The sequence below is a fragment of the Cheilinus undulatus genome, linkage group 10 (genome assembly GCF_018320785.1).
Source record: "Cheilinus undulatus linkage group 10, ASM1832078v1, whole genome shotgun sequence".
Taxonomy (NCBI): Eukaryota; Metazoa; Chordata; class Actinopteri; order Labriformes; family Labridae; genus Cheilinus; species Cheilinus undulatus.
The window spans coordinates 21861019-21882331 of NC_054874.1; the positions used below are offsets into that span (position 1 = coordinate 21861019).

At 37.3% G+C, this 21313-nt stretch overlaps 1 protein-coding gene across 2 annotated transcripts; it reads right to left on the reverse strand.

Annotated features, from left to right (window-relative positions):
* Positions 1-3140: 3140 nt before the first annotated feature.
* kif3a (kinesin family member 3A) lies at positions 3141-20298 on the reverse strand. Of its 2 annotated transcripts, XM_041797157.1 has the most exons (18): positions 20149-20298; positions 19354-19636; positions 18934-19078; positions 18268-18352; positions 17990-18095; positions 16232-16371; positions 15908-16105; positions 15534-15708; positions 15024-15122; positions 11632-11640; positions 10869-11025; positions 10584-10764; positions 9531-9641; positions 9191-9316; positions 7762-7815; positions 7576-7644; positions 7342-7472; positions 3141-4210 (listed from the first exon to the last, which is right to left on the reverse strand). In XM_041797157.1, exons 1-18 carry the CDS (start codon positions 20152-20154, stop codon positions 4162-4164), a joined length of 2124 nt encoding a protein of 707 aa, XP_041653091.1. In that variant the 5' UTR covers positions 20155-20298; the 3' UTR covers positions 3141-4161. The 2 variants fall into 2 exon arrangements, with proteins under 2 accessions (XP_041653091.1, XP_041653092.1); XM_041797158.1 differs by lacking the exon at positions 11632-11640.
* Between the last annotated feature and the right edge of the window lie 1015 nt (positions 20299-21313).

Genomic DNA, 21313 nt, shown 5'->3' on the forward strand with positions numbered 1-21313 from the left:
ATGATGATATAAATATATCAAGTGAAACTTTGGTTATTTGCTAGACATTTCAAGAAATAACTACACATCCTCAGAACTATCTGTGGTATCTCAAGATAATGAGGTGAATAAGTTGAGATCACAATAAAAGAACCAAAATGTACTTGTGACCACAGCAAAATTAAATAAATGGGCTTCATTACATCATAGCCTTCTTTCTAGACACCAGTGACCTACAGAAAACAGCTCTGCTACCCCACTTTGGCTCCTGAACCACCATTTGAAAACCACTGTTCTACAGCCTATGCTGCACTGAAAGACATGAACAACACGATGTGTGGAGGACTCAGGCAAAGAAACAGTCATGGATTTAATTCTTGTACTGTACTGTGGCGTCTTCCTCTTTGAACATGCTTTGGCGTGGAAATATTGTGACTATGTTTATTATAACACATTACCTGAAGAGGGGGCTGTTCTTTAAAAAATGTCTTTGCAGTGTAGTGGTGCAATAATTCCAACAGATATGAGCAGTGTAATATGTGATAGTTTGTTTCTGATGGTGTAGGTAAGGGTGTGAGTGGACACCAGTTAGGCTCAGCTGGTAAAGCAGGCACCCACTGACAGAAGCTGGAGTCCTCAAAGCGCTGGTTGCAGGTTTGATTCCTGCTCCCAGCCTTTTCGATGCATGTCTTCCCCTGCTCTCTCACCTCATATTTCCTGTCTTCCTTGCAAGAAATCTTAAAAATAATAATAATAATAATAATAATGAGGCAAAATTGGGCTTTTCTGACCTGAGTTCACGACCATAGTGAGCCTTTATCTGTTGTTGTATGACATAGCCATCCAAAGAAACAAAATAAAAACAATTATGTTAAATATTATTTAAACAATCTTTAAGTTTTCAAGTGGTGAGTACTCTTTTAATCAAGTCTCTTCTTGGTTTTAAGGCTGACAGTTGAACATGTCATTTATTTTCATGTTGTTTTAGGGTCTTCACAACAGAGTAAAAAATTAAATTAGGCTGGTAGGATTTTTTTGTCTGTCAAATTTTCCACTGCCCAATTTCTTTCAGCTGAAAGACTGACTCAAATTACTTTCATCTGCCTACTCAGTGTTATTTTTGACATGTCATGACAGGGAAATCACTTGTTACACCAAATCAGTAACTACTGAATGCTGGCCACTGCTGTGCACTTTACAGAGCAGATCATCATTCATTTAATGATTTAAGAGATGGTGTGGAAAAACTCCATGAACATCACTGCAGCTGGTTTGGATTGAGACACTTGTTCAATTTTTATATTTCAGTTTTCACCATTTAATTATAGTATTTGGTCATGTCATTATCTATTTTCTGCTTTTTCCTTTCCAAAACCTACACACTGCGATATCTCGTTGCATTTTCACGTGGTGATGATGACCAGCAAATTGCGGTGAGATCTCTGCTGTTAAGGGATTAATAGGTAATTCCTTTGCAACAGATAACCACAAGTGTGTACGTTTAGTGGAACACTCTATAGTAATTTTGACAAGCATCCTGAAGTCCTTATATGGAGTTCTCTTACGTGTCAACATTGTGGTCACAGAGGGTTTTGGTGTGATGATGATGATATATAAGAAGAGTCCTCCAATAAGGCAGAGTAGTGTTCAACTTTTAGACTCAACCTGACAGTGCTGGAACAACATCTCTCTTAAAGACATGATGAACTTCAATATTCAGATTCTTTCAGCAATGATCCTGGTGACGGTCTACGTATCATCAGCGGCACCACGTCACAAACAGCATCACAACAGTGACCCTCTTGATCAAATAAGGGAAGAAGCAAAGAATATGTCCGACCACAACTATACACATGGGGTAAGAAAACTACAATAAAACGTGGCTTGGTTTGGTTTGCTGAATGGTAATTTGACATGTTCTTCTTCTTATTAAAGGTGAAGCATATATCATGGCAAGAAACAAATGGGCATACATGTCCGGTATGTCCAATTTTTGTACTCATGTTTGATACTTTGTTTGACTTAGATGTAATTAATGACTTTGCACGAAAAATTTTACTTCATACGTTTTGCAGGTAATTTCTTTTAACTAATTTTGTTGTCTTCACAGGAAAATTTCACCTGTGTGGCTGAGAAAGCTCTGAAAGATACAAAATTGCAGCACTGTCATCTCACACACTTGTTGGAACACTACAACAAAATAAAAAAGGTAAAGAGGAATTCAAAAGCGATACTACATTTAGATTGGCATATACTTACTCCAAACATAATGTTATAAAAATAACTGATTATGTTCTTACATATATTTTATGTGATCTTTTTTCAGATAACATGTCGACCGAGTTTTAACAGCAACATCACCATCAAATTATTCCTGAAGAAAATTGAGGACTGTGCATCCATCAATATCACAAACAAAGAAAGGAGCCATCACATGAAACATACCAAGTCATCAAATCAGTGATACAGGCGATGAATGTAACATACATAAGTTATTTCTATTTATTGTTAAAAAGCAGTAATTTATTTTCTAAAGTAATGTATTTTATAAACTTTGTATCTAAACATTAATAAATATAAATGTGACTGGATTTTGCCTAAAATCTCTCTTTTTTATAATGTTTGATGTTTTTACTGTACCAGATTTTTATTTCTTTTTAAATTAATTCAGGGTTTTATTATGTAAGTAATATCAGCTTTTTAAAGCCGAAGACTTCTGAGCACTCGGTTTCTTTCAAGACATTGTTTTCTGGAGCCCAGACCCTTTTGTGTGCTCTCAGGTTGTCAAAATTAGATAAGCATTTATTAACTCAGATTAGGGCAAAACTTTACTGAAATAGTTTATACAAACATTTTTTGGTAAAATAAACACATGTAGACGTATTTTCTAAAGAATTTGTTAATGAAACAATTAAAATTCTTGATGGTTTTTGACAGCAATTGACCACTTCTTCATTTGTGTAGGTCTTGGGGGGCTCCAGGGTAAAACGCCTAGGAACCCCAGTTTTAAGACACTTTCTTAGTTTACTATGCGACTGCAGCTGCGGGAAAGGCAATTAAAATCAACTGTTTATTACTGTATGGCATCATAACTCTTCTTTTCAAGATCCCCATCACCAATTAGAAATATCTTTTGTCAATGAAACAGTGCAAAAAGAATGTTAAGATTAAACGTAAAAAATAATTTAATAAATAACATATCCAGGGGTCTGGTGGATGTAAACATTTAACATGTAATACAGAATCAAAGTCAGTAGGCTCCACTACAGAACAAAATAAAAGAACATTTTCTCCACAGAAACCTCCTACTAGTGCATTTTACTGAGGGATACAGTATGTATGGTGCATTTTAAAGTAACATAATGTGTTCCAGTATTCGAAAATAAATAAAGATTTTATTAGCAAATACTTGAACACAATCAGAAGATCAGGGTAAGCATGCATGCCCCAATGCATCAGGGAATAATCATAAATCACATTTGATAACATACTTGATACTTAATAGTCTCCTTCCATATTTCCCTCTACATTGTAGTGTTTGTTTTCCTCAGCATTAAGGAGATGTTGTAGTTAATAGAACAATCATGGTGGCTGAAGCTTAGGCTCAGAGTAGATTTATCTGATGAAAAAAAAAAGTGAAAATGTTTCCATAAACAAATTTAAGTTATAGTTTATTAATGTAAGCCCAGCCATTTAATTAAATAAGTTTCCCGTGTAGCAAGGCCAATACCTTATCTGGGAAATACTTTGTGTGTTAGAAACATTTGACAAATCTAAGGATATATGAATGCATTTCCAGCTCATGTCTTCGTTCTGTGTTACATTGGTCAAATTAAAAAAAAGACAAAGATGTTTCAAGTGAAATATATTTAAGGTAAGTTTCTCCTTAATGCTAGAGGTGCTCCAGTGACAATCTAGCTCCAGATTCACAGAAATGTTGGACAACCTCAAAGAAACCAAAAAATATAAAACAAATAAAAGTTCATCTTTGCCATGAGTTCTGTATCATGTTGTAGGTGCAGCTGCTTCACATTTAAAACCTCAGCGGGGATACAGTGTGTTCTGATAATCTTCTAAGTAATGTTCAACATCAAATTTTAAAGACTCGACTAATGACTTATTTCTTTTTCCCTAAAGTAACATGAAATATGCAGAGAAACCAAGCTCTTGTCTTTGCCGTCTTCACTGCAGGAGGGATTCGATCACAGCGTCAGGCTTTGCAGATCTTTTCCTGTGTGGAGATGGGTAAGTGATAAGTTATCAGCACTTACAGGGAGCTCTCAGTGTTTCTCAGAATAACCATATAGCATGATAAGAGCAAAAACCATTATGCTAACACAGCATATCACCCTACTATAAACAGACTTAAATGCACCACCAATTACTCTTCTGTTTGCTCGTAGCAGGAATTGACGAGGCTTAACTGATTTACTATGGGGGCTAACAGTCTGCAGAGACGGTTGTGAACATGACCGTCATCTGGGACAATGACAGCTGATGTGACACTGAAAATTAGAGAAATAAAATGTACTAAAACAGTCGTATGGCGAGCTAAGAAAACCAACTAGGGTGTTGCAACTGTGGATTAAGATACATAGGTATTTGCACTTATTAAAATAAATACTTGACACAAAAAGACCTACAAAGCTTGCATCTCAATCACTTAACAGAAAGGACATAATACCGTAGAGCGCCTCCTTACTCTTTCCGTTTTCTTTAGAAGAGCATATGAATGATAGGAAACACTTATCCTAACTGCACAGATAACAGGGTCTTGATGGTCAACTAAGGTTTACCTGATGGGATTGTTCTATTGGTTGGATTTAAAACAAAAACATATGCAATAAAATTCCCTCATCAGTGGCAATGATATACTATTTAACAGATAGAGGGGAGGCTATATTTGCTCTTTGACAATCAAAATTCTATCAGATCATTCTTGATTTCCTGTATAAAAAAGTTCAAGTTCATTCCCTCTCTGCTTTCAGCTAAGTTTTGAGGAAGGAAAACATTAGGAGACTTCATTTTTTAGTGTCACTGCTAAATTGAGCATTATTTTAATTATTTCTTTTCTTTTCTTTCTTTTTTTGCAATCATGTCATTTATCTGTTCGTTTATATACTTAGAAAGCACTGCAGAGAAGGGGTGTTATCAAGAATGGGACTGACAGTCAAATGGAGGGGCAATCTGAAAACATTTTGTGGACTGTTAAAATTGCCACTGATGATACCTTAAAAACAGCCAGCAGTTTTAATCAGTACCATCACACAGAGTAGCAAGAGTGGCACTGTGGCATTTATCTGATTTCATATCAGTAAAACCACTGAATAATCAATATGAGTTTGCATGCAGATAAATGTGAACATTTTAAGACATTCTGAATATATCTGTTCAAACTTAGTGGAGTTTGATATGTGTGTTCAGTCATTCCTGTGGAGTCATCATCACACCAGAATGTTTAACTTTTATGTGATTAAAGTAAATAAAAATGACCTCCACACCAACACCAAAAACTACTTTAATTTGTTGTTTTGAACCTGCTTATTGAAAGGGTCATTACACACAGTCTAAAATTAGAATTTCTGTTAATAATAAAGAAAAACACAAATTATCACGGATGATAAATTATCACGGATCAATGTTTGCAGGGATCTTGCTATCAGTCTGTATTTCTCTTAACTTTCTAAGGTAACAGTGTTTTCGCAGGGGTGTGAAGATGTCATTAATCTATCAGGTGGAACTTAGTGGAAAACTTCAAAGCTGGATACACACTAGCTGATATTTAGCCTCTAACCAGTCTTAAAAACATAACAGGCCACAGGCATAAGGGAAGTCCAAATCAAATTTTACATTATAATCCTCTGAATGAACAATAGATGATGGCCAGACTGCAAGACCACACACTTGTTGGTTGTAGTCACAACTTAACATCGGTGATTCCACAGACACAAGATATGACAGAAACTCACATTAGCTCTGAAGAAAAATACAATTTGGAAGACAATTAACATCCAGCATATCCTGGTGTACGCTCTGTTTGCAGTGAAGACCTGGCTGACAAGACGCTGGTGCAGTTGTGTTCATATTTGTGTGCTGTAAAAGTATACCACTTCAGTTGGTGATGCAACCGGTGTAGTATCTAGGTGTTCCATGGGAGGCAGACGAACATGATTTAGGCCTTGTGTACACAAGACGAAAACGATAAATTTCCAGTTTGTTTTGAAAAAGTTTCCTGTGGGCACAGGATCATTTAAGGAAATGTCTGCTGAAACCACTGAAAATGCTGTTGTATATATGCCAAGCCTGTGGCACTGTAACACTGCCACAGATATGCCCCAAAAGAGAGAAGAAGATTACAGAGCATGCGTATAAAACATGAACATAACCTTGTAATCTGCCATTGTTGTTTTGGCTTGACTCGTGCATGCAGCTTAAAGGGGCTATGCTATGTATGCAGTCATCCTTTCAATAAAGATGTGGTTGGCTGTCCACACAGAGACAAAATGGTAAGCCTATTCAGATTTGTTCACTCTGGGACCCGGTTTCAAAAAGTTGTGTTTATGGCTTCCCAAAACACCGTTTCCATATGGATGAAACGCTGATATGACAAAAACTTTTGCATATACTCCTGAATTCTCAGTGTGGACGGCCCTAATATTCCTGATTCTGGGTCAAGGAGGTTCTGATTTGTAGGAGGCTCTTGCTTATTCGAGAGCGGTAGAATAGTCATACTGACACCACATTGTGGGAGAGCATTTGGACAAACGATCAGGGGTGGGGCTATCTTTCTCCTAAACACTCTGCAACAGACAATCGTGTTTGCATGTGCATCTTTATAAGAAGCTGAATGGACTCTGGAAGTGTATAAAACACTTCTTGATGTCATGTTTGTGATAGAGAGCAGTACAGAGATGCATGCAGAGGTCAGGAAGAAATCACAGAAAATGCTACAACTCCCTTGCGTTTGTGTTGAGATGTTGGAAACAATTTAAAAAATAGCATGTCATTTCATACTTATTTTTAATGTAGATTGCCTACTGATCAACCCCATGGGTTTAAAATATGACTATATATTGTGTTTTTCTTTCATAACGTTGGTACTTTTATTGCTCAAAAGTAACAGATATTGTGTTGTTTAAAACAAGTGGTACTGAAAAGTGTTTAAAGTTGTGAAAATTGTTGGCAACCCTAGATGACAACCCTTTAAAATATGTGTGAGAATAAATCTGTTATCAATCAGAATCAAGTTTCTGAAATTGTTACTATAAATAAAAGAACCAGCTCTGAGAAACTGCATGGTGGATATTGCTCAGAGGGATGTGAATTTTGGAGAGACAGTAACCTGTGAAGAAAGTAGATTACCTGCGGCCAGTCTTGGGCCTTCCACTCTTGCCACTTTTAGAGGTTCTGGGTCTCTCTAGTTTCATTAGAGACTGCCGCATGCTCTCCTCTGTGTAGGCCAGATACACATGTGACAGATCTACCTCAAATGGCTAAAGGAGGCAAGCAAAAGAGAAGAGTAAAGTCAATGATACACTGTGTAGGAATATTCGAAGCATAAGACTCAAAAACAGTGGATGTTACTACAGAACTCACATCTTTTTCTTTTTTATCAGGGGCTGGAGTCTGTTTTCTCATGTTGTTCCCAGTGTATGCCACACATTTCTGGAGAAAAAACAAAGGATAAGAAAACACTGAGAAGACGCCATCATCAAAGAGTCATCCCTTCGTCAAAGTAATTAATTCACAAACTATAGAGTGCACATGACAAGGTAAGCGCACCAGCTGCCATTCCCCGATGTCTTCATTCCAGTGTACGTAGTTTTCTATCATCTCCTGCACAAGAAAATATGAGAAACTTCAAAACAAGAAACAAGGATAATAAACAGAGGTTGTGAGCACTGTACAAGACAGCTCCTTGGGGTTCTTTGTATTACAATCATAAGCATGTTGGTCTGTGATCTTGTTGAATGCTTTTAGTTCAATACTGCTGACTGTCAAATAATCACTTTATTTGCTGTTACTCTGCCAGAGGCTTTTATTGGATTATTTTATAAATGAAAAAAATATATAAATAAAAATTAAGCTTTTACAACAAAGAAGTTGAAAAAGTTAAAAGTCAGTCAGATCTCATTTCATTTTTGCTTCTTCTTTGTAAGGTTGTAAGGATTCTTTAATCTTCATTATGGCACTAGTTTGAAAAGGCACACAAAATGGGGTATCTTTGCTTTTCTCCATTGCCAACTTACACAGTGCTCCAACTGGAGAGGTCACTCAACACTTACCATCACATTGAAATACTGTTAAGAGCACTTTCAGGCATACCGAGCTGGATTTTCATAATGTAAAGAAAACACAAGATACCATGCACTCAGTGGAGAAATCTACTGAGCGCCTTTGGTATTGTCCCCCATAAGTCAACCTGCAGATCAATGGGCTTTGCCAGTGTTTCTTTCAGCTAGTCCCAAGACATCTCTAGAGGGATGAACAGTGAGTTTTGGCGTTGCAAAGATAGCCCCTCCATGCCAATAAACCACCCACCGTGCCAATATGCTGTCCTTTATCTTACATTCCCAAAACATGGCCATAGAAGCCCAAACAGCTTCACCACCTTCAACAGACCTCATACCTACATTCAAGCTGCAGGTAGTCACAGTGCTGATACTACCTATGCGAGCCTAATGCTCAGAGAAAAGTCTAAAGGGAGAGCCTCACAAGAGGACAGGGGATGCAGTGCCCATGAGGTGCCTTGACTGATGCTAGCACTCTTCCTTATCCAAATCCCTAATTTTCATGATAAAAGGAGAGAAAAGAAAAGAACAGAGGAGATGAGTTGTTTTCATCTGTCTTTGTTTGTCCTCAAACTGGCATTATTTTTCTTCATCCAAATCCAAATCTCTACTGGTTTTAACTGCCTCATCTGACATCTCCTTTCTGACTATGCAAATCAGTCTATTTACTCTTTTAGGTTGCTGGGCTTTCTCCTCTGTCTGAAGAAGCACTTTGGTCAAGTATGTGGAGTTTCTTAAGTTTCATAGCTATTGGCTATGGATAAATAATCAGAGATGTTATTGTTCTCAACTTTTGTTTAAAAAAAAAAAAAACATTTAAGAATCAAAAGTCGTGCAACCCTACTCCTTTGTGTGAACTGATTTCAGGGAACAATACAGGTTGGACACATCAACATAGTTATGCCAGTTTCCACACTCACCTGGTATTCCTGAGGAATAAAATTGTCTATGATGAGCATCTGGAGTCGCAGCTCTCGGCTTAGCTGGCGGATGTTCTCCAGGAGTCCTTCAATCTCCCGGTGATGCTCTTGCTGCAGATCTGCCATCTGACAGACAGAACAACAGAGAATCACATTTATTCGTTCAATCAAAAGGTTTCAACCATGGACATTCACTTGTCACTTAATACCATTTTAAAAGTTAGATCGTAACAGTCTTGAGGTACATTATCTTTAATGTTGTATGATTTTCTTTGCACCCCCATGAGAGGGGCAGTCTTATATCTGATCACTCATTGTTACTCTTTAATGTTTTGCTCACTTCTGATTTGGCAGCCATCAGCATGGTCCATACTTTCTTCAGCTTCTTAGTCTTTCCTTGAGCTTCCTCCTGCAGGCTAGTATACTTCTCCTCTATGTCTAGACGTTCTTGCTGTTTTAGAAGAGAGAGAGGGTCAAGTAACTATGAAGAGTAAGCTTCTTTTGAAAACAGGAAAGCTGTGGTCTGTGGTCATTACTAGAAAAAAACGTATTTGGGTCAAATGTCAGGTTGAGGTGTTCAAGATATATTTTTTTTCATGCAAAGGAAAACTGTTGTCTAACTGTGATGTTTTATGTGAATCACTACAAAATAAAAGGATGTGGGTAAGCTTGGTTTTTCAACACAAAATGAGAGTTTAAAATTTCCAACTACAATGAGTATAAGAGGAAAGTTCAGAGAGACATCTCATGTAGCATAGATTTTGATCACGATAAGCTGCTTATACAGTAGATATGCTATTGGTATCAGTTCCCATTCTTAGTACATCCAGTTTTAGAGGAATTATCACTAAGTTCAAGAAAACAAAAAATGATTTTTAAGAGACCATTAAAAAAAAAACATTTTCAAGTCCATTGTCCATAATTACCCCCCACCAAAAAAAAGTTCCCTCAAGGCTAAATCAACAACAAACTGTCACATTTATTGATTTAAGTACAAATCAATCAAGTGTTTTAGAAGAGTCATTTAGCAAACACAAAAATTTAATTTCAACATGACTAACAGATAAATCAGCTCTGGGGGTAAATATTTCCCAACATTTTTATCTTCTTTATCATGGCAAAATGTATAGATAAATGAGTTAAAATTCCAGTGAACAGATTTTTTCGTAATGCTAGGAGTTCACATGGCTGAGGAGGGAATTACAGCTTTTACAACAACAAAAAACCTTCTATGTTCCTCAGATATTTACATAGGTGCACTGTGATCACCCTGTTTTTATTGACAAGCATGACTTCACATCATCTAAACCTCTTAGTAAAGTATTTGGAAGGTGGACTGATTTAGGAGTGATGTTATTAAAGGGATACCATGTTTGCTGTCATCTATCCTAACCTCCTTTTCCTCCAACTCCTTCCGCAACTGCTCTGCCCTCCTGCGGCGCTCTTCCAGTTCGTTGTTGGACTCCTGCAAAAGCTTCTCCTGCTCCTCAGCCTTGGCCAGGAGGTCCACACCACCTACAATCACCTTCTTCTCCAAAGCTGATAACTTCTCTAGCAGAAGTTGATGCTCTTGCCTACAAGTTTAGAGAAAGATAAGCATTACCACATCCCTGTACAATTCACTAAGACAGGTTTTTAGCATTTAAACAGTAGTGATATTTTTATTCAGTGCACTTACTGGGCTTTCAGAAGGTCCTTCTCTCTTTTCTCCAGCTCTGCTCTTGCCTTGTTCCTCTCCTCCTCTTCCATGTCCAGCTTGGCTTCCAAGGCCTTTCTTTCCTCTTCAATCTTTGCCTGCATCTCCACCATCTTGTCTGGAGAAACCTTCTTCCTCCCTTCAAAGAAACACAGGGAACCATCTATTTAACTGACAGGTTGATTAAGATGTTACAGATATTTCTTTCTATTCCAATAAGCGCCATTCTATAGATTAGGATGCACTAATTATTAGTATATCTATACTGTAATCAGCATATTTATTTACTTTGTGCTGTTTGTGTCCACAATCTGTGTACAAGAATCATATTTAGTTATTTTTGTAGAACTTAGTCCTGATGCCAAAGCAAGTGAAATTCTGCAGTACAAAAAGTTATGGCTTGCTAAAGCAGAGTACTAAATAAGTTAGCATGAGCAAATCTGAAAATAAACTATATAATATCTAATATAACTACATAATAATATATAAATAATATAACTATATAATATCTGATACATATCTTTAATAATATCTTTAATAACATGGTGGATATGAAATCAGACACATAAGAGCGATGAATGACAAACACACGAGTAAAGACAGAAAATGCTTAACAACAATCAACAAGTTACTAGATTAGTCATTTGGTGAAACAGCTACTGAAAAACACGGCAGCCGTCTGTGTAATTTTTGTAGAGATGCTATTGCTACGGGACAGTAGAACTTTTTATACTCTAACACCAACCTCTTTCTTCTTGATTTAAAAGATGTATTGCAAGCCAGACAGGCAGTATTTGCACCACGAGGAGAAGGAAAGAGAGACAAAGAGCAACACGTTACAGAGTGATCTGGAAAGTCTTATGACTCTACAGAGTGGAACGACACATTCAGGACAGGGAGTGGGAGAAAGACAGATCAAACAACAGTGTTAGCAGTAATGATAACAAAATGCCATAGATACAGAGGCAGTGAACAGACAAGAGGTGAAAAAAGTAAACAAATAATGTCTATTCACAAAAATAAAGCATGATATGGCACATGATGTGGGCAGATTGCACCTCTTGAGGGATAGGAAGGAGTTAAAGATTATAAATAAAGCCTGGCCAAAGTGTAATCTGAAACCAAGGATATAAAATTTTGTCATGCAGAAACAATCTATTTCATCAGATCAGTAATTTAGGCCGTGCATGGAAAGAGAAGGGAAAATTCAGATTGATTAATGCAAATAGTGTCAATCCTTTCAAAGGATCACTTCAAAGTGCAGCAGTCTCATTTAAATTCAGGGATGTCTAGAAACATCCTCATCATTCCTTATAAACCAGGAATCTATGCTGTTATTTTCATGTCAGTCCATACAGTATTTGTGAAAACATGAAAATTAGTGGTAAGTGGCAGTGGCTGGGGGTTTCTGTGACTGTGAGCTTACAAGATCGCAGAGACCAGGGGAAGTCTAAAGCCCCTTTCACACATCCACTGTTCTCCATTCAGTCAGAAACTCATATTTGAAAAAAAATTAATATAGCATTACTATGACATTTCTTTTTAAATACAAGAAAATCTTCTGAGAGCTTGTGTATTTTAACTTTAACTACTAGAATGGTAAAGTAGATCTATCTAAAATGCACATTCCTTCATTTTTTTTCTTGCCGTTTAATGGTTGAAATGCCACGACACCTGTTAACATCTGACCATGTAACATTACCAAGTCCTTCTGCTCTTGGTGAAAAAGATCAAAGCTGATCATCCAGATCTACGTCCTATTGTTTGTGCCACATGTGAAGCACTAATCAATGGAGAATTTAGAATGTGTAAAATAAATGTACTGCTGATAAACCCCTGTGAAGGGTCTCAGTGAAAAAGGCACAATGGAGATCACAGGGAGTCATTTCAGGCCAATCCAAAAATCCAATCTGATCCCTAGCAGAACTGTGCTCAAAGCTAACTGTGGGGTTTGTGATCCTTTCCACCACTACTTTGAACACCCATTTTTTTGCCTGTGCAATTTCCTGTAATCACATTTTGTCTTTGTTTAACTAAAACAGTGCTTCCTAAATTTACATTTACTAAAAATCATAGAAATTAAAATAGTAATAATTATTATTGAATCGAATTTTAAATGAAGTAACAAATCAAAGCCAGAACTTTTAGCTCATGTCACCTTTCTTGTCTTTTTTTTTTGTCAGATGTATTCAACCAGTGTCTCAGTTTAATTGGTGTTGGATTAACTGGTGACACTCTCATGACCTCTCTACTAAGCAACTCCCTTCCCAGTGTTAAGAATTTGTCTGTGTCTTCAGCGACATCAATGCCACTAGGGAAGAGTTTCCTGGGCCACGAGGTACATTTACAGAGATAAATATTTGAAAAGGAAATTTAAGTGTCTTTGCAGATGCCTGGTTAAAAACAAAATATATGGCGGTGGACCGTTAATTGTTTATCATGTCCCCACACTTTTTCTAGAAATGTAAAAATATCTGAAAGCCAAACATATGTATTGAATCTCGCTGTTTATGTCACAAAAAACTGATAATAAAAAGGTAATTATTTGAGTCTCATGTTATGGTTGTTAAGACTTTCAGATCTCAAACTGGGCCGCGGCATACTCAAGTTTGAGAAAGACTAACTAAAATCCCAAAATATAATAAATGAAAATGTTAATATTTGGTGTTTCAAAAAAAAAGAACGATACATTTTTTTCACCGGGTTCTTTGTGTGGAGTCTGTTTAACAAACTTTTGTCATGAGCACAAATATGAAAAAAAAACTTGTGATCAAAAAGTTTACACTTCAAAATGGAAATACTATAAGCTACAGTTGAGACATTATGTCATCAGGAAATCCCCCTAAGAAGATTTTCAGCTTTCACTCATGCCAAAGAAATCTAACACCAACGAAAAGCATGCACAAAAAACATCTGGGACTGAGGAATATTTTTTCAGCCTGTAACTATACCAATCTGTCAAATGATACACTGTGTGAAGTAACTGGAAGTTAAGTAAACTGCAGAATTCAGTGTCATATTTGATGGAACATAACTCTGATAGCTGCTGGAGATACTTATGTGCAGTGGGGCAAGGTTGTCAAACCTAGTGGAATAAAATGTGATGAAGCTAAATAGCCAATGAACAGAAACTAGGCTTATATAATTTACACAGGCTGTATGAGTAGTCATCTATCATTTTTAATAACTCCCTCAAAGAGATAAACCTGTAGATTGATTGCAAGGGATTAGTGTAACATAACTGTTTTTGTATAGAGGAGCTAAGTATAAACAACTCACATCCTGCCATTCAATGAAGTCTTAAAATACCAAGTGACTGGTTCAATGTGTGAAAAGGGCTTCAGTTTGCAGGCAGGTGGGTTGGTGGAGCAGACTGCTGCTCTGACTCACTATTCTGAGGTTTGTCCTCAGTGAAAGGTGACACTGAGGAGGAGCAGGCAAACTCTGAATTATTGCTGCTGCTACTGCAACTGTCTGGAGAAGAAAAAGAGGAAGCAACACTCCAGCTAAAGCCCGCTGTGGAAGACAAGTTAAGGAAGAAATGGAGACCTCTACAAGCTTGCTCAAGACCTAAAATAGTTTCTTTCTAAAAAAATCAGAGAGCTGTGGACCCAGCATGCAAATTCCCAATACAGCTGCATACTCATATTAGAGTTGATATTTTGTTTGTTACTGATTCAGAGTGACCTCGTAATGAAGAACTTGGAAATACAACACGGATGTTAAGAAAACATACCAAGAGACGCCAGTGGAAACCCCCCATGAACATGTAATTATGCAACAAAGTTTGAACTAGTGACACTTCTTCAGTGGTATTGAATAGTTATTTCCCCAAAGGAGCAGAGGAAAAAAAGGTGAGAATACAAGGGGAACTCCTACCTAACGACTGTAATAATTATACTAACTTGCTAGCACAGAGTTGACACTTTCAAATGTCCTCTTCAAAGCAAACCCAACTCGTGGAATTGAATGCTGACTCAATACAATTTACATACTGATAACAGATCAAACCAACATGCAAATCAAACGGATGTATATTCATCTATTTACTGAACCAGCATTTTAAAAGACTGCTTGAAAAAAACCTTGCAAAAGCTGCAATATGCTAAAATGCACCATGCGATACACAATCCTTACCTCTTCTTCTCCTACGACCTTCTCCTGCCTCGCCTCCCTCATCTTCTCCTTCATCCATCTCATCTGATCCGCTGCCCTCTGAGCCAGAGATTTCTTCACCTAATAATCACGAGAGAGAGAAAAAAAAACATTTTAAAAAGACAAGACCTGGTCTTATGAGTTTACATCATTATAATACAAATCCATTTCATACTGTTCCATGGACTTACACTTTATTTGGAAAAAAAATTCTTCTCAGCTTTCCTGTTGCATTCTCATGAAACACTTTACAACACACATTTGTTCCCACCAGTCAATTCAAAATTATGACCTTATATTACTCTGCCTTTGTAGGAGACTATGTTTAATCATGTTATTACCATTTTTTAATCTTGTGCTTTGTTTTTATCCTATTGTGCTTTTTATCTCATTAGTTGTAATCTTGACATCATTGAAAATGAGGGCATGCTCTCACTGATTCCTTGAGATCTAAATATTGGATTAATTAAAGAATACTGCCTGGCACCCTACCTTCCACCAGCTTCTTCTTAAGCTCCTCAATCTCCTTCTGAAACTGCCGCAACAGAGCATCCTTGGGATCCTCATTGATCCTGGCTTTGTTCTTGATGTTTTTGGCCCTATTAGCGTAGCGCAGGGTACTGATGGTCTCATCATAGTTATAGTCTGCAGGGCCTATATTTGCACACTGTTGGAGAGACATGTTGTCAAAAAGGTAAGGCAATGACTACATGTCAATGGTGAATATGGCATCTGCATGGAATTTACAGGAAAAAGGGTGTTTGCACATTTATTGCCCTCAGAAACAAAGCATTTGTTGCCTAAGAGAGGGTTTTATTTAATAAAGAGAGTTTAATATGTAACCTATTAACAGACTTCAACTCTACCATCATGGTCTTGGAGTTTCCCCCGAGTGAATCCTGCAGCAGACGAGTCAGTTTAGAGTTCCTGTAGGGCACATGAGTGCTCTTACCATCCACCAGAGCAGAAATGACATTACCCAGTGTGGAGAGAGAGAGGTTGATTTTTGTTGCCTCCTTTAGACGCTGACCTGTTGCTCCAGTCTTACCCTGTCTCTCTGAACCCTGCAGAAACAGATTACAAGTGATCATTATAGGTGATAAGGCACATGCAGAATTTTTATCTGTGGGATCGAACTTTCCTGGAAATATTTTATTTTTGGCCCAGAACTTCTGAACTCTAATACTTACGGCAAGATCCACCAAGTGAAGTTTTCCCATTCGCACATGCTGGTTTCCATCAACACCTTTCTCACTGCACTCAATTGTGATGGTGAAGATAGCGTGAGAACGGGAGCTGTGCTCATTCATGTTTGTGGCACCAACAGAACCTGAAGAGGAAACAGACGCAAGAAATAACATCAGAAACAGTAGGAGTGGGTAAAAATATTGATTAATCAATGCATCGCAACCCCCCCCCCCAAGTTCAATATCAATTCAGCAAATCCTCTGAATCGATTCACCTCCTGGCCAGTGGGAGTCGCTGTGCGTGTCATTCGCGTTGTATGGACGGAGGCCGCACTCGACCAAACAACAACCGACCATAAACATGTTATGTGAGGTGTATCACAATGTCCAAGAGGAAAGAAATATTATTTAAGTTTACATGCACTTTACTTTTCAGTGTTTATACAGAACTGTCATGTTCTTTACTTTTGTACTCCATATGCACAAATAAGTTATTATTGTGCAAAATTTTGATTTTCAGATGTTTTATTGCTCAAAAATGTGAGGTCACTTACCAAATATGTTCACATGGGCATGAAAATAATTATTTAAAAATTGTCAACAGGTCATTTATGTGTTTCTACTTCTTACTGAATCGACACTGAAGCATTTAAATCAATATCAAATCGAATCGATATCGAATCGCAACCTAAAGACTTGAAATCGAATTGAATCGTGAGGTTCTCAACAATATCCAGCCCTAAGAAACAGTGTTAATATTGTCGACTAAAACTATGACTCAAAATGTTTGTGGACAGCCTTTTTCCAGGAGAAAGACTAGACTAAGACTAGCCAAAAATAGATATTTGATGACTAACACTGACTAAAAGTAAGTTTAGTTTTTGTCTAGATGACAAACACTACATTAAAATGTAATTTAGTTGTTGGTAATTTAGTTTTTGTCAGGCATTCAGAATTCATGATATTTCTCAACTGTGGTTGAATTTGTCAACAATACAATGCATCTGTAGCTATTCTGCCACTAAGCTGTAGAAAGCACTGACCCCAGGTTTGGCAGGGTGCATAGAACACACCACCATGATTTGGTACCAGATTTAGGCAAGAGAAAAAATGCTTGGACTACAAATAAAGACTAAAATTGGAGGACTTTTTAAGGACTAAAACTCGACTTAAATGTTCAGAGTTTTCGTTGACTAAAACTAGATTAGAGCTATAAAAGTTAGAAATGACTCAAAATTGACTAAAACTAAAAGGCATTTAATCTAAATACTAAAACTAGACTAAAATTCGAAATAGTTGTCAAAATTAACACTGATCAGAACCGACTGAATGACTATAATTATAATGCATGCATTTTGACACAAAAAAGAAGAAAAAACTTTGATTTTTAATCATACATTTTTAGTAGCTTGTAAATTTCTATTGGACTTTCTGTATATTATTATTATTATTATTATTTAAAATGGGGTTTGCTTAATATTTGTAGGCATTTCATTGAAATAAAGAATTAACAGAATTTTGCGCACATCAATATGTTGAACACACATAACATTGTGTATAACACAAGGCTGCAATATTGCTTAAGCCTCTCTCATGCTCATCTATTTCCGTTTTATGCAAGGAAATCACTTCTTTAATCTGATATAAGTGGTGTCACCACACACAGACCAAATAGATAGACTGGTATCAGTGAAAAATAAAGTGAAAGGCTCAATACTGAGTGTCTACTTCCTTTTCAATGCTGCTGGTGATTTTACTTACGGTTCTTGTGCCCCAATGTCATAATTCTGTCCATGTCGTCAGCATTGTTCACAACATAACCAGAGAGGTCTTTGATATAAACACCAACATCTGGCCTTTCTTTCACCTAAAATAGAAATATAAAACTTAATCAATGAGGGAAAAAAAAATCTGTTGAGCCATTTTCCACATGTTCTCCTCTAAAATCATTTCTCTAGTGCCCTGTATTAATCATAGAAATCCAAGTTTGAACGTACTTAAATATCAAGCTTGAATATCAAACTTAAATACTTCTTTACCTCCAGTCGCTGCATCTGGTCCTTTCCCAGTAAGTCTCGAACTTCCTCATTGTAAATCTCAAGGTATGAAACACGAACTAAAAATCTGTAAAAGTTAACAAGTGTATTCACATATTAAAATCAATGTAAAACTGAAAATCAGTTATAACATTTGTCTATCTGCATAAATTAGTCATTAAACCTGTTAATAAAACCCCAATAACAAACAAATCGCCACATGTAAGTAAACTTATGGGAATATTAACATTTTCAAAAATGAGTACAAGCTTAATCAACTCAGTTAAAGCAGAAATGCATGACCATTCCTACAATTTCTTGTTATTTACAAGTTTGACAATCTTCATGAGACCCTTTATATTAGCAGTGTATTTAATTGCAGGGTAATGATCAAGTCATACAGGGTCATATGGGCATAATTCGAAATGACTCCAGGTATTATATTAAGATCAAACTTATGTTTCCCTATTGCGACCAAAATAGCTCAGTGATAAATTTCTAAATCTCTATTTTGTCCAAAAGGGCTGCTTAAGGTCAGGTGTGAATACTCCTGAATTATCAAAGAGCCTAAATATTTTTTCAGTTCATAAAAGAGGGACAAGGTTCATGTGTAAAGAAGGAAAACAATCACTTTTTGTTATATTTTTTTCTAACTAATGGCTTTCTTACCTTGTGTCACCCTCTGCTTTGGCAATGTGACCAAAAATATGAGCAAAAGAGTTTGGGATTATCCCCCTAAGCTCTGGCACTGCCCTCATACCCTCCATGGTGAAGGTTTTTCCTGTGCCAGTTTGCCCATATGCAAAAATGGTTCCTAAAATGGACAGAAGAGCATAAACCCACCATCCATCAATGCCAGTATGTGTATAAGGTTACGCAGGAATAAGCACAATTATCTATTATATTTAAGTTTTGCAAAAAAAAAAAAAAAAAAAAAGCAAAGTAATTGAAAAGAGCTTGGAAAATGCATCTTTAACTGTTGGTATGAAAAAATGTTAGATGCAGGTGGAGAAGTCACCACACTAATGATGCAGCATTTTACTGGAATTCTAATGTTTAATAGTAATCGTGAGTAGGTCAATCATTTACCATTGTATCCCTCTAATACTGAGTCAATGATTGGGCGGGCTGTGAGGTTGTAGACATCCAGCTGTTTGCTGTCTGGTCCAAACACGGTGTCAAATGTGAACGTCTTTGGGGGTTCTTGGGGGGTCTCCAACTTGTTCACTGTAATGGTTCCACGGATCTCATCCACAATCACGGCCTGTTTGTGCCCCATCACCTTCTCTTTCTGGTTGAGGGGCCGACATCTCACCACAACCTTAACATTATCATTGGCCTCCTGCTTGTCTGGTTTCTCAAGCTTATTACTCTGTAAAAATGACCATAATAAGCTGTTACACAGGGTTAGTTCGTGGTCAAATCTACAATCTCAGTCAACCAACGGGAGAATAGCGACATTTACACTGGCGACGGAAATATTACCTGGCATTCAGCGAGCACCTAGCTAGTTAAATGACTCGTCAAAATTCCAAAAGCTTATAACATTAAGGTATCTGCACTGCCCCTGGTTGCAGGCATACGCTAACGTTATTACCGTTAACGATTACGTTGGCCTACATACTAGCACATAAAATGAGCAACAGCTAACTTTGGTAAATATATTTTGCTAAAATGCCACAGTGTTACTGCCATGACTGTGGATTTGTAATTACTTTATGCAACCCAATTTTGGAAGAGAAAATTATTTCCTCTTAACGTACACAAACGGAAACTGTTAAGCTAACGGTGCTAGTCGGTTAGCATCACATCAGTGAGGTCGGAGGAAGGGAGGAACCCCTTTGCAAACAAAACAAAAAAATGCAAACAGGCGTGGCGACTTACCGGCATAGTGTCGACGCAGAACGGCCACTAAAGTAGAAGTACAATGACAGTAAAATGTGGGGTTTTGCGCATTTGGGTCTAGGTTAGCCGAAGAATTTAAATGCCAGCGATGTGCCCATAACATCAAAGGCTCACATCCGAAAGCTTGCTGTCAGGTCGGCCTGACTGCGCATGCGTTATACAGGAACGTGGTGGTGGGATCTTTATTTGCGTCTTCTTATATCTTCGTTTGTCTGCAAGTAGTGTGGCAATTTTCTTTATAACACCATTGTCTTTATCATTCTTATAGGCAGAGGGTAGTATATGGCTGATGTTTATTGTGCAAATAAGTTAATCTGAATCATTGCAGTGTGGGTAAAAAAGTAAATGCACTTGTTGGCCATTGTCGGGTTAACCTGCTGATGGGCCTTGGGCCCACTCCCCAGTCTTTGCTCTGTACTCATTACAACATTCCTCTGCCAGACTAAAGCCTGGCCAAGTTTACAAAAGCTATTATAGCTACATAAAGCACTGATAGCTTTTTACAACAAGAAAGAGTTTCACATGAGTCTGGGGATGATAGGCAATTAAAAACATTATGAAGGACTATCTGAAGTTATTTCAAAGGAGTGGCTTCATCCAGGGGTGTAGCAGGGGGGAAAAAAAGAGTACTGACTAGCCAGGCCCACAGTAGGAAGGGGCCCTTGAGAAGCCCTAAATAAAAAGTGATTTTATTTACTTTTCTTAGCATTTAGTGTCATTATTGAATCAAAAGTGACTAAATGAATTGGTCAACAGACTGAAATGTGTATCAAATAGAGTAAAATACAATACTTGGGGCCCTTGCTCCTCCCTTAAAATGTCCAAATGGTGTGGTCTAGCACTGCAAAAAAATACAAGTAAATATAGTAAAAAATATTGCTCATAAATGGGGAAATAATGGTTCAAAATACATTAAAATGCAGTGATATCTGTAAAAATGAGGCAACATTTGTGGCTCGGCTAGCTGGTCAAGGGGCGCCCTGTGTAATCTTCTTTCTAGGGGCCCTAAATCCCCAGCTACACCCCTGCCTTCACCTTAATTTACTAACATTCAGGCCAACCCACAGAAACAGTCCTGTGAGTGAACTTTATCAAGATATCATCACAAGCATGTCGGGTCAGTGACACTAGTGCTAATCTCCAG